The following is a 14,167-nucleotide window of genomic DNA, read 5'->3' as shown; positions in this document are numbered from 1 at the left end:
AAACGTCAGGGGAGACTTTTATACTTCGACCACGGCCTATCAGCCTGGAAGTTTTAAGTGAAGAGTGATCATTTATTGTATGAGGGTGAGTCAAATGAAAACCTTCAATATTTTTTAAAAATATTATTTATAGTGCAGAAGTGCTACAAAGCTGTATCACTTTTCAACATAATCTCCCCCAGCTCAATGCAAGTCCTCCAGCGCTTACAAAGTGCATAAATTCCTTTAGAAAAAAATTATTTTGGTAGTCGGCGCAACCACTCATTCGGCGCGTGGTGTACCTCTTTATCAGAACGGAACTTCCTCCTCCTATTGCATCTTTGAGTGGTCCAAGCATATGGAAATCACTTGGGGCAAGGTCTGGTGAGTATGATGGATGAGGAAGACACTCAAAATGCAGGTCTATGATTTTTACAACTGTTGTACGGGCAGTGTGGGGCCTTGCATTGTCATGTTGCAAGAGGACACATGCTGACAGCAATCCACGTCACTTTGATTTGATTGCAGGCCGCAGATGATTTTTTTAGGAGATCTGTGATAATGCACTGGCGACAGTGGTCCCTCTAGGCATGTAATGCTCCAAAATGACACCTTTTTCATCCCAAAAGAGTCAGCATAACCTCCCCTACCAATGGCTCTGTTCGAAACTTCTTTGGTTTTGGTGATGAGGAATGGCGCCATTCCTTGCTCGCCGTATTTGTTTCTGATTGGTGGAAGTGAACCCAGGTTTTGTCCCCAGTAACGATTCTTGCAAGGAAGCCATCACCTTCTCGTTCAAAGTGCCGAAGAAGTTCTTCACAAGCATCAACGCGTCGTTCTCGCATTTCTGGAGGCAGCTCCTGCGGCACCCGTCTTGCAGACACTTTGCGAAACTGGAGCACATCATGCACAATGTGGTGTGCTGACCCATCACTAATCTGTAAACAAGCTGCAATGTCATTCAGTGTCACTCGGTGGTTTTCCTTCACTATGGCTTTAACTGCTGCAGTGTTCTGTGAAGTCACAACTCATTGTGCCTGACCTGGACAAGGAGCATCTTCCACTGAAGTCACACCATTTACGAACTTCCTACGCCATTTATAGACTTGCTGCTCTGACGAACATGCGTCACCGTACTGAACCTTCATTCGTCAATGAATTTAAATAGGTTTCACACCTTCTCTACGCAAAAACCGAATAACAGAACGCTGTTCTTCCCTGGTGCAAGTCGCAAGTGGGGTGGCCATCTTTATACTGATACTGCAACGGTATGTGTGCATCTGCACTATGCTGCCACCTACAGGCCATTCTGCACACTGTTTGTAGCATGCTTACCAACTTACAGAAGAACGCCGTGAAATTTCGATTTGTTATTACAAATTTAAGGTTTTCATTTTACTCACCCTCATAGTAACTCATTTCATTATTACTCGCTACTCTGTGTCCTCCAGGTAACCTTTAATTATGTATCGTGCATTAATTGTGAAAAATGTTTCAGCTGCCTCTTTGAACAGCAGTGTACTAGTAACATCTTTCATTTCCTTGGACCGTTTATTATATAATTTTATTTCCTGATATAAAATACTGCTTTGAGCTTTTTGTTTGTGTTTCCTTGGTAAAAGTAAGTCCATACTGGCTCTTGTTCCATGGTTAGGCGTAGAACTATTAGTAGAATACTTAGCAATGTTATCCCTGTTGTGCACCGCAGATTGAGAGATGTAGTCACTTGGTACAGTAAGCATGTCCAGTTTTCTAAATAGCTCTTTATAGTGAGTATGCCTACTACTTCTAGATAATATTCTTATGGCCCTCTTCTGAAATTTAAAAATTGTGTCTATTTTTCCGGCCTTCAGTTCCCAGAATAGAATCCCACAGCTAAGAATAGTGTACGTAGGAATAGTATGTCACCACAAGACATTGGCTGTTACATACTGTGATGGAAACCCAGAGAGCATAACATGTTGTTAACATTCTTTATCCCAGTATCCTTGAGTGCTCAGTCCACATTAACTGATAATCAGTATTCATCCCTAAAAACATTGTGCTTATTACACAATCTTTAGGTTTATCATCTATGTCTATGTATTGTCACAGATAGTTAACAGGAATTTCCACTTCTTTGAAGAACATTAGTTTGAAGGTTTTCCAAAAAGTAAAATGGGTGGTAAAAGTCTAGAATAGGGCCAGAGGCATACTTACATGTTTCGTGCAGGAATGTTTTCGGTCCTTGCCGTGAGGTATGGCGGGTCCAAAAGATGGCATGTCAGCTGTTTGTGTTATACAGCCAATGGGAGAGCAGCAGATGGATGATGTGTTCCAAAGTGTGAAATTTTGCTGTTAATGAGGATTATAAATTTAAGTGCTCCTTGTTCGAGTCACATCTATTTAAACTGTACTAGTATCTGCAAACCAAGGACAGTGTCACAACTCATGATATATTCGAAAAAGCTGTGAAATATTTCCCTGCTCTGTGTTTCTATGCAATCGATCTGTGCGAGCACGCTGAGTAAGTGGACCAATGTTTTTTCAATAAAATCATGGGAGAAGGGATGTGGATCAATGTTTGTAAATATATCAGATGTGAAACTTCATTGTGAATAAACATTGATCTACCTTCCTTCTCCCAGTGTTAAAAAAACATTGATCCAATTACTCAGTGTGCTCTCACAGATTAACTTTGTAGCCATTTCACTACCATGTTTGACAAGTTTTCATGCCTCTGCAATTAATACACGAGATAGGCATAAATGGACAATGTCATACGGACCTGAATCACTTAAATTAGTCCACTTTGTAGTGTCACTGTCATAAAATATTTCTGTTGAATCTCACTAATATACCAAAAACTGGCAAATGGTTTGAATTTTGGTGCTAGAAATACATTGCCTCACTCCTCACCTCTCATTGGTCATGCCAAACAATCATCCCACTGGCAACACAAAACTGACGTGTTGGCAACCTGTGAGCAATAGATAAGCACCACAACTGCTGCTGGCCTTGATCTTGATTTTAGCTAAAATTGGCTACAGTCAGGTCAATTTAAACAAAGATTTATTACTTCTTGTGTCTTTGATACTTCTTATCACTGAATTTTCCCTCTTTCATACAAGAGCGAAATGCTTTTGCTCGATGTGGAGATAATCTTTCCTTCTAGTATTGTGGTTGTGGTGTTGGCAATTTGTGTCATATTGAGTTGGTGATTTAAGACAAAACACACTGAGAAGTTTATGCACAAAGACGGTGCTGTAATGAAAGTTGTTTGAAAAGCCACTAAGAATTAGTGTTGTCATTGATGAGACAAAACTAAATTTCTTAATCATTTCATTAAAATTTGCTCATTTATGTAATAAATGTATGGTAGACAGAAGATTTTTTTTTAAGAAAATAGCCGAATGGTAGCTTCACCTGGAGTGATGAGATTTATCCTTTCACTTTATCATGCTGACCTCTGTTTTTTTTTCCAGCTTAAATGCCAATTAAATGATCTGTTGCTTTTTCAGTGGGTAATTACCGTAAATTGGACAACTTGGAGAAAAGGTTTCTAGTCTGGACAGGAAAATACAAATCAATAGCAGATGTTCCTGATAGCGTATCGTAAGTATCAGTAAAGTACTGTAGTAAAAAAAGAACTATTGACAATTTACATTGATTGATAGAATGCTCACCTTTGTACTGGTAACAATTCAGTTTTAAAAATAACTGTTTATGTTCCGCATAAAATACAGTTTCAACTTCAGGATAGGTCTTATATTAAATGAAAACATTATTCCATGTGACAGAAAATGAATTTTAAAGAATTTCAGAACAACCACTCTCATTCAGCATTTAATGAATGTGCGGATTTTTAGTTTCCACTATTGACATAATTAATATAAACAAGATAACAACCAATCACTAAATACTGATTTTCATAAAATTAGTTGCAGAAATACCATGCAAGGAGTAAAACAGCAAAAGACCTGATTTTAACTGAGTTATTGAAATTTTAATAACATAGACAACTTAGGTTGCTGTTTTGTCCAGTTAAAAATGTGAAGGTAATAAAACACTAAAAAATTACTATGAATCCATCATGGGAAGTGGTGCAATGCATCAGTTACCAATTTTTGTGTGTTTTAGTAATACTAAGTAGAGAGTTCACTTTGCACATAGATCACATTGTCAAACCTAAGGTTTCTGTTGGCTGTGATTAAAAAGGAAAGGAAGTGACCTCTACATTTTAATTGTAACCAGATTATTGACAGCAACTTGTGGAGCATTCCCTGTGGTGATGTGGAGGCATTAGCTTTTTCAAATGCCATTATGTTTGGATTCTTAAGTGATTTCCATGATGTATGTAGTAAAAATTTGTAGTGTGTTAGTCCTTGAATTTCATGGATTGTTATACATATTACCCATGTCTTGAATCAGCACTGTTTCATTCACCTCATAACACCCATGTAAACATAATGTGCTAATATGAAATCACTTTCATTTATTGTTTTCTTGTCCTCCAATACTCTTTCATTGTTATATTGTCTCATTTTTTCTTTCTTTAGAACACTTAATTCTCGCTTTCTTATTTTCACCTTAGAATACATCTATTTTTACCACTTTATGGAATATTTTCTTGTGCTACTTTCTCTTCTGTTTTGTATATTTTTAGATATTTTTTAACTCCTATGAAGGTGCTTTTTGTTTATATGCTTTCCCAAAGGTTAAAAAAAAAAAATTTTTTTTTTTTGCCTCATGTCTTTCATTCTTTCCAAATGCGCAAAATATGGCAGTCTACTTTTCCTTATTGTTTCTGCTTTCTTGTCTATTTTGTAGTGTATTATTCATGATTGTGTTGTTAATATCCAATTTTGTTAGTGTTCCTAGACCCAGTTACGTAGGTGAATGGCTGATTGGTGGTCATACTCGCATAAAATGCTGTACAGAATTTACAGCAGAGCTGGTGCATGATAAATCTGCCTTCGCAGGTGACCCTGCCTCTTGGAGGATAGGATAGGGTAGGGTAGGATACGCCTGTGACGGCTGGAATAGGATGTGCTGGATGTGGTGCATAGGAGGGATCTTGCACTTGTCTTCCACACAGTATGGCCCATGGGAATAGTGTAGCATAAGATTGAACCAGGATATACTGTAGATCGGGTGGGCAATGGATTAACAAATAATATTCTGGACTGGAACAAGTTAACCATACCCTATGCTAGTGTTTAGACTACTTATGATTGACCCAGAAATGAGGGCCATCTTCTCCACAGTCCTTCTCAATTCCCCTAAAGTGATAGTATGGGGAAGTTGGCTTCAGTTGTTTTTCGTTCATATGTATAAACTGCCAGATAGTCTTTGAATGTTTGTACTATAAAGTCAGATTATAAAACACAGATATTTAGATTTTAGTTGCATCAGTATCTAAAAAAAAAAAAAAAAAAAAAAAAAAAAAAAAAAAAAAAAAAAAAAAAAAAATTTCTGACTCGAATAGTGTGCCACACTAGCTGTCATTACTTCAATGAAATATCCTTTTTTCTTTGTAGTTTACAGTATTGTATGAATTCAGCTGTGTGGCCGTTTTCAGGCATTTGATACATAATAAATAATGGAAGCGTTAACCTACACTGTTTCTACAGGTGTTCATCACATTTGTACGTAACTGTGAGGGGATAACTTTAAACAAGCATCAGCTGAATTTCTGGCAGTAGAACCTGATGGCTGTTTGAGGTTATCACTTCGGAGCAACTTACATACATACCGTATTTACTCGAATCTAAGCCGCACCTGAAAAATAAGACTCGAAATCAAGGAAAAAAAATCTTTCCCGTATCTAAGCCGCACCTGAAATTTGAGACTTGAAATTCAAGGGGAGAGAAAAGTTTTAGGCCGCTCCTCCAAATCGAAACAAAGTTGGCCCATTGTAATATGAGACACAATTTAGGTCGAATGAATGACGATACAATTACAGTAGTTTGGTTCGAGTTGTAAGTTTAGCTGTTAGCTTTACCAGGTAGCCACTGCTATGCGTCAGGCACTCCATCCTTATGGAGGTATGAAAATTCGGTGGTTGAAACTCGGGGCGGAGAAAATAGTTAGTCTTCCACCTTTTTTTAAATTTTTTTTTTTTTTTTTTTGCCTACTCAGAGGTTTTGGCACCAGTATTTATCTTTGTGCCTGCAAAGCATGCCTGTGTAGCGCTACATGTATTCGATGGCAGAAGTTAGTTGTGGCGGCACCTACCAACATTTTTCAGAACTTCCGCTTACTTTGCATTCAATTCTAAGCCACAGGTGGTTATTTTGGATTAAAAAAAACGGAAAAAAAGTGCGGCTTAGATTTGAGTAAATGCGTTAGTGAATGGCTGGAGAAAAGGTGTGGGTTAATGCTTCGAAGTTTCACTATCTATTACAGATGATTATGTTGAAAAGAATCCATTGCCTGTCACTTTGGAAGGTGGTTTATTGACAACATGAGTAGTTTTAGGCTTATGTCCATCTTCAGGCGATTACATTACTTTTCATCTTGACACATTTAGCATATTTGTCTCCAAAGTAGTCATTTGACACACCATATTTCTATATTCACACACCAGTTCCACTTAAAATGTTATAACTGTGGACAAAACAAAAAAGGAACTGTTAACACCCATTGTATATACATTTGAACGCTAACATATTGGATGCTGTGAGTATTTCATCCACTGTTTATAACATTTTCGGTGGAATTAGTGTGTGAATATAGGAATATGGTGTGTCAAATGACTGCTTAGGGGTTGATTACTACCACTTGGATACACTATCTATATTTAATAGTGATTGTGAAAAGATAAAACTGAATGCAATTGCTTGAAGATGGGCATAAGCTTGAAACTGTATTTTAAATAAATCACCTTCATAAGTGACCGGTAGCTGATCTCTTAAACAGTACCCTTTAAACTGAAAGAACAATCATGGAGTCTAACCATTGTGGATAGAATTAATTTTATGTAGAAGAAACTTGTAAATAGCCGAATACATACAGTAGCTAAGAATACAAAATGAAATATTTTAAATCAAGTAACAACAGCCATTGTTCAGAGTGATAGCTGCAATCCAACCAGAGCAGTGAGACAGTGATTTTTGTGTGTGTGTGTGTGGGGGGGGGGGGGGGGGGGGGGTTCTGAAGAAATAAGTCTTTTGTCTGTCTGCAACTCAACATGTCGTCTTTACAGTGAGTAGCAATCTGTCCTCTCCATAATTGCTGATATTAAAATGTTGCTAATTTATGTTGCCTATACTTACTTACTTCAGATTGTGTGAAAAAGTGTAGATATACACAGTGGTACACTATAACTGTGAGACATTTGTAATGTTGTTGTTGTTGTTGTTGTTGTTGTTGTTGTGGTGTTCAGTCCTGCAGTCCCGAGACTGGTTTGATGCAGCTCTCCATGCTACTCTATCCTCTGCAAGCTTCTTCATCTCCCAGTACTTACTGCAACCTACATCCTTCTGAATCTGCTTAGTGTAATTATCTCTTGGTCTCCCTCTATGATTTTTACCCTCCACGCTGCCCTTCAATGCTAAATTTGTGATTCCTTGATGCCTCAGAACATGTCCTACCAACCGGTCCCTTCTTCTTGTCAAGTTATGCCACAAACTCCTCCTCTCCCCAATTCTATTCAATACCTCCTAATTAGTTGTGTGATCTACCCATCTAATCTTCAGCATTCTTCTGTAGCACCACATTTCGAAAGCTTCTATTCTCTTCTTGTCTGAACTATTTATCGTCCATGTTTCACTTCCATACATGGCTACACTCCATACAAATACTTTCAGAAACGACTTCCTGACACTTAAATCTATACTCGATGTTAACAAATTTCTCTTCTTCAGAAACGCTTTCCTTGCCATTGCCAGTCTACATTTTATATCCTCTCTACTTCGACCATCATCGGTTATTTTGCTCCCCAAATAGCAAAACTCCTTTACTACTTTAAGTGTCTCATTTCCTAATCGAATTCCCTCAGCATCACCCGACTTAATTTGACTACATTCCATTATCCTCATTTTGCTTTTGTTGATGTTCATCTTATATCCTCCTTTCAAGACACTGTCCATTCCGTTCAACTGCTCTTCCAGGTCCTTTGCTGTCTCTGATAGAATTACAATGTCATCGGTGAACCTCAAAGTTTTTATTTCCTCTCCATGGATTTTAATACCTTCTCCGAATTTTTCTTTTGTTTCCTTTACTGCTTGCTCAATATACAGATTGAATAACATCGGGGACAGGCTACAACCCTGTCTCACTCCCTCCCCAACTGCTGCTTCCCTTTCATGCCCCTTGACTCTAATAACTGCCATCTGGTTTCTGTACAAATTGTAAATAGCCTTTCGCTCCCTGTATTTTACCCCTGCCACCTTAAGAATTTGAAAGAGAGTATTCCAGTCAATATTGTCAAAAGCTTTCTCTAAGTCTACAAATGCTAGAAATGTAGGTTTGCCTTTCCTTAATCTATTTTATAAGATAAGTTGTAGGGTCAGTATTGCCTCACGTGTTCCAATATTTCTGCAGAATCCAAACTGATCTTCCCCGAGGTTGGCTTCTACCAGTTTTTCCATTCGTCTGCAAAGAATTCGCGTTAGTATTTTGCAGCTGTGACTTATTAAACTGGTAGTTCGGTAATTTTCACATCTGTCAACACCTTCTTTCTTTGGGATTGGAATTATTATATTCTTCTTAAAGTCTGAGGGTATTTCGCCTGTCTCATACATTTTGTTCACCAGATGGTAGAGTTTTGTCAGGACTGGCACTCCCAAGGCTGTCAGTAGTTTTAATGGAATGTTGTCTACTCCGGGGGCCTTGCTTCGACTCAGGTCTTTCAGTGCTCTGTCAAACTCTTCACGCAGTATCCTATCTCCAATTTCATCTTCATCTACATCCTCTTCCATTCCATAATATTTTCCTCAAGTACATCGCCCTTGTATAAACCTTCTATATACTCCTTCCACCTTTCTGCTTTCCCTTCTTTGCTTAGAACTGGGTTTCCATCTGAGCTCTTGATGTTCATACATGTGGTTCTCTTTTCTCCAAAGATCTCTTTAATTTTCCTTTAGGCAGTATCTATCTTACCCCTAGTGAGATAAGCCTCTACATCCTTACATTTGTCCTCTAGCCATCCCTGCTTAGCCATTTTGCACTTTCTGTCGATCTCCTTTTTGAAACATTTGTATGCCTTTTTGCCTGCTTCATTTACTGCGTTTTTATATTTTCTCCTTTCATCAATTAAATTCAATATTTCTTCTATTACCCAAGGATTTCTACTAGCCCTCGTCTTTTTGTCTACTTGATCCTCTGCTGCCTTCATTACTTCATCCCTCAGAGCTACCCATTCCTCTTCTACTGTATTTCTTTTCCCCATTTCTGTCAGTTGTTGCCTTATGCTCTCCCTGAAACTCTGTACAACCTCTGGTTCTTTCAGTTTATCCAGGTCCCATCTCCTTAAATTCCAGGTCCCATCTCCTTAAATTCCCACCTTTTTGCAGTTTCTTCAGTTTTAATCTGCAGTTCATAACCAATAGATTGTAGTCAGAATCCACATCTGCCCCTGGAAATGTCCTACAATTCAAACCTGGTTCCTAAATCTGTCTTACCATTACGTAATCTATCTGATACTTTCTAGTATCTGCAGGATTCTTCCATGTATACAACCTTCTTTTATGATTCTTGAACCAAGTGTTGGCTATGATTAAGTTGTGCTCTGTGCAAAATTCTACCAGACGGCTTCCACTTTCATTTCTCTCCCCCAATCCATATTCACCCACTGTGTTTCCTACTCGAATTCCAGTCACCCATGACTATTAAATTTTCATCCCCCTTCATTATCTGAATAATTTCTTTTATCTCCCCATACATTTCGTCAATTTCTTCATCATCTGCAGAGCTACCGTATTTACTCGAATCTAAGCCGCACTTTTTTTCTGGTTTTTGTAATCCAAAAAACCGCCTGCACCTGCGAACAAAAGCAAGACATGCCGTGAGCGGCGACAGGCCGTAAACATGCACTATCAGAATGCGACAAACAATGCATGACACTGTACAGTAATGCATTTTCAGCTTAGAGTGACGTAAACACCTATAACAAAGAAAACGGCACTTATCAGATCAAAGCAAAATAAGCAAACGATTCAAACCAGATGAAGCACGTGAAAAAGGAAGGCTACCCGTATAAATACGGACAGAGTGCCTGATGCATAGCAGTGGCTACCTGGTAAAGCTTAACTGCTAAGCTTACGACTCGAACCAAAGTACTGTAGCTGTATCGTCATTCATTCCACCTAAGTTGTGTCTCATATTACAATGGACCAACTTTGTTTCGATTTGGAGGTGCGGCCTAAAACTTTTCTCTCCTCTTGAATTTCGAGTCTCAAATTTCAGGTGCAGCTTGGATTCGGGAATTTTTTTTTTTTTTTTTTTTTTTTTTTTCCTTTATTTCGAGTCTCATTTTTAAGGTGCGGCTTAGATTCGAGTGCAGCTTAGATTCGAGTAAATACGGTAGTTGACATATAAACTTGTACTACTGTAGTAGGCATGGGCTTCGTGTCTACCTTGGCCACAATAGTGCGTTCACTATGCTGTTTGTAGTAACTTACCCGCACTCCTATTTTTTAATTCATTATTAAACCTACTCCTCCATTACCCCTACTTGATTTTGTATTTATAACCCTGTATTCACCTGACCAAAAGTCTTGTTCCTCCTGCCACCGAACTTCACTAATTCCCACTATATCTAACTTCAACCTATCCATTTCCCTTTTTAAATTTTCTAACCTACCTGCCCGATTAAGGGATCTGACATTCCACGCTCCGATCCGTAGAACGCCAGTTTTCTTTCTCCTGATAACGACGTCCTCTTGAGTAGTCCCTGCCCGAGGATCCTTTTGAGAATAAACTTCAGTCATCAGCTGCAAATGAATTTTTATTATCTTTACTGATTTCGACAAATTAACTTGTCATATTCATAAGCTTAGTTTAGCAGACAGTCAATATCTTATTCACAGGAGGATAATGCCATAGTATGTTCAAAGATTTACATATTGTATGTGATTGTTTTGAGCAGTTTGACAATTTACCATAACTGAAGCAGTATTTAAAATAATCACATATAATATGTAAATTTCTGAACATACCATGGCATCATCCTTCTGTGAAAAACATATTGACTGTTTGCTAAATAAGCTTCTGAATATGACTAATTCGTCTAAGCTGGTAAAGATAATGAAAATTTACTTGCAACTGATGACTGAAATTATTCGGAAAAAATAATACTACAGTTGCTGAAAATTACAGCCATGAATTTATTATTAATAATGTAAATTTCTTCACAACTTCTATTGTATTGTGAAAACTGAAGCAGTGTATGTTAAGTAAAACTTTCATCTTGAATTATCCATCATGAATTACCTTTGTTTCTCCAGCCATTTACTTTCTTTTGTAGCGTATCAACAAGTTCTTCTTTTGCCCTTATTACTCTCATACTGTTTCTTGTGAAACACCTTCTTCTTCTTCTTCTTCTTCTTCTTCTTCTTCTTCTTCTTCTTATCTCTACGACAAACAGCGTTTTATATTGCTTCAAGCTGTGTGGCATAGGGGTTAGTGTCGCTGACTGACATACTGCGGGTCAGCGGTACAAATCCAACTGCCAGCAGTTGTTTGATATTTAATATTTCATTTCTGGAAGATTCTCACTATTTCTTTTGTTTGTATGTATATTATGGAATATGCCTGTATAAATAGCAGCACTCTCCATCTAGGAGTTTTCTTCTAACTTTATGTTGACATTCATAATAAACATGTTTTCAATGCTAAGTATTGTACTTCATTGATGAGCTTGCCTTTGGACTGCTGTTACAATGTGTCAATATTGGTTAGATTGCTATTGTTCAAACAACACATGTGAAACTTGTATTTTTAAGTACCTTATTCATTGGTTATTATTGTGTAAGCAACAAACCAGTGGTCACTCTTGACTATCTGTTTTTCGTAGGTCTTTATATCTTCATATGGCAGAAAAGTGGCTAAAACCTTGACACAATAAAAATAAAATCTATGTTTCATAGAAGAATTCATTTTTATGATTTCTGCAACATTTTTACAGGATGGATGTGATTGAGAGAGCCAGAAACAGGATTCGCATCCGTGCAGCCAATTACATGATTGGACTGACAGTTCTTGGTTGTGTGATATTCGCCTTTGCTGGCAAGGAGGCTGCAAAGAGAGGTGAATCCGTGAAGAAAATGAATTTGGATTGGCACAAAAAAGTAAACGAAGAAGAGAAGACTGCTAAGTGAGGCTATTCCCCTCAGTCCTAATAAATCTGTTTTTGGTCTCAAATTGGAGATCATGTTTTTTAATTTCAGCAGAACGTTGCTGTGAGCAGTAGTCATAAAGATATTTTTTTTTTAATTTGTATCTATTAGAATTGTTTGGAAACTGTGATCTGCTTAAAAATTGTATTAATGTTATTAGCTGTGTGTTTTGCATGCTACTCTTTAGTATAAATTTGTAGCAGAGTCTACTCTGATACAGGTAGCATGATGTCATTGCCTCATAGATGTGCCTGTAGAAGCATGCCACAGGTAAAACAAGAGTTTATACAACCACTAGCAAAGCTTCTACATAAAACTGAGATTGCAATGTGTGTAATGCCATACTGAACTTCTTTAAAAATTGTACAGCACTACAAGAACTGTCAGTGTACGAGAAAACATTTTAAATAAGAAAAGGGGATACCTCGCTTTTTTAAAAATATAACTAGCTACTTATTTAATGTGAAAGTTCTGAAAAATATTCCCTCTCCTTTTCTTTTTAATAATTTTTTTGCAGATATATACTTTCAGCCGAATACTCAAACAGCATAAACTTCTCTATGTTAAAAGTATGGTCTTCATGCAGAAACATTGCATGTACTGATACCAGTATTGTGTGTAGACGTTTAACAAACCAGTGTCTGAGTCTCGTTCTCTGAAAAAAAATTCAGGTTAAATGATTGAGGCAACATGAATCTGTGGAAATGGTATGATTGATATGGAATGTTTTAAGTGTTTGATATGGATGTGTGCTGGCACGGAATTCAGTGGTGGACAATTTCTGGCGTGTTAATTTAATGGTAATATTATTTTCGATCACTTGATTATATGAACAAAGTTGGTCCTCATTTATGAACTGTTGTTTGAAATAAAGTGTGTGATTTTCATAAAAAAGTTGAGTTATTTTATCTGTGTTTCTGTTAATCACCTTTTGTATTCCATATTAATGCAGAAAATATTGTTGCCTCTCTCTCTCTCTCTCTCTCTCCTCTCTCTCTCTCTCTCTCTCTCTCTCTCTCTTCTCCCCCCCCCCCCCCCCCCCCTCTCCCCCCTACCTCTTTTTTTTTAATCATCACAGAAAACAATACTTTATTTGGCACAATAAAGTGCAAGGAGATGAATATTTTAAACTGCATACATTTAAGTATTTGAGTTGCTTTAGTTTCATGTACATGTTTGAGTGATTTGTTTAACTCCTTAACCTATTTTAAGAATATGATGAATATTTCAAAAATGCGCACGCGCGCACACACACACACACACACACACACACACCACACACACACACACACACACACACACCCGCACGACAACATAAATTAACAACTGAATTGAAAAGGGGGAGAGAAATGTAGCTTATAAGATCGCTCATGGGCAATAACTCAACTTCAAACAGATAAAATTCCATTGGCTGTGAAAGATGGGACTCATAAGGTGGTATTACTGCCTTCCATTTTTATTGTAATGCAGAACGTATTTAAACTTGGTACACAAATTGGTTATTCACCAATTCGGAGACTGGAGGAAATGCTAATAAGAATGTAAGTGAAATAATTTTAATAGCAAAGGTATTTATTATTCGTAACATAAATACACAAGCAAATTACACACCACTACCAGCCTACAGTGTCTGTGGAAAGTTCCCCACTGTACTTAGTTTCCTCATGTGATGCTTGTGTGCCGTACATGTAGGCAACAATATACATAGAAATGAGAATGAAATGGAGCCTCTCTCTCTCTCTCTCTCTCTCTCTCTCTCTCTCTCTCTCTCTCTCTCTCTCTCTCTCTCTCTCTCTGTGTGTGTGTGTGTGTGTGTGTGTGTGTGTGTGAGAGAGAGAGAGAGAGAGAGATCTTAAAACATAAAACAA

At 37.6% G+C, this 14,167-nt stretch overlaps 1 protein-coding gene across 1 annotated transcript in view; it reads left to right on the top strand.

Annotated features, from left to right (window-relative positions):
• LOC124550686 (UPF0389 protein CG9231) overlaps positions 1 to 13,198 on the top strand; it is a 28,024-nt gene extending 14,826 nt beyond the window's left edge. Inside the window, exons 3-4 of the mRNA XM_047125414.1 lie at positions 3,480 to 3,573; positions 12,089 to 13,198. Coding sequence (XP_046981370.1) covers positions 3,480 to 3,573; positions 12,089 to 12,281 — 287 coding nt within the window. The 3' untranslated portion in view covers positions 12,282 to 13,198. The remainder of the gene's footprint in view (positions 1 to 3,479; positions 3,574 to 12,088) is intronic.
• The last annotated feature ends 969 nt before the right edge of the window (positions 13,199 to 14,167 follow it).

This window comes from Schistocerca americana, chromosome 1, assembly GCF_021461395.2.
Source record: "Schistocerca americana isolate TAMUIC-IGC-003095 chromosome 1, iqSchAmer2.1, whole genome shotgun sequence".
NCBI lineage: Eukaryota > Metazoa > Arthropoda > Insecta > Orthoptera > Acrididae > Schistocerca > Schistocerca americana.
Note: the sequence above shows the minus strand (reverse complement) of the source record. Positions and strands in the feature narration are given on the sequence as shown.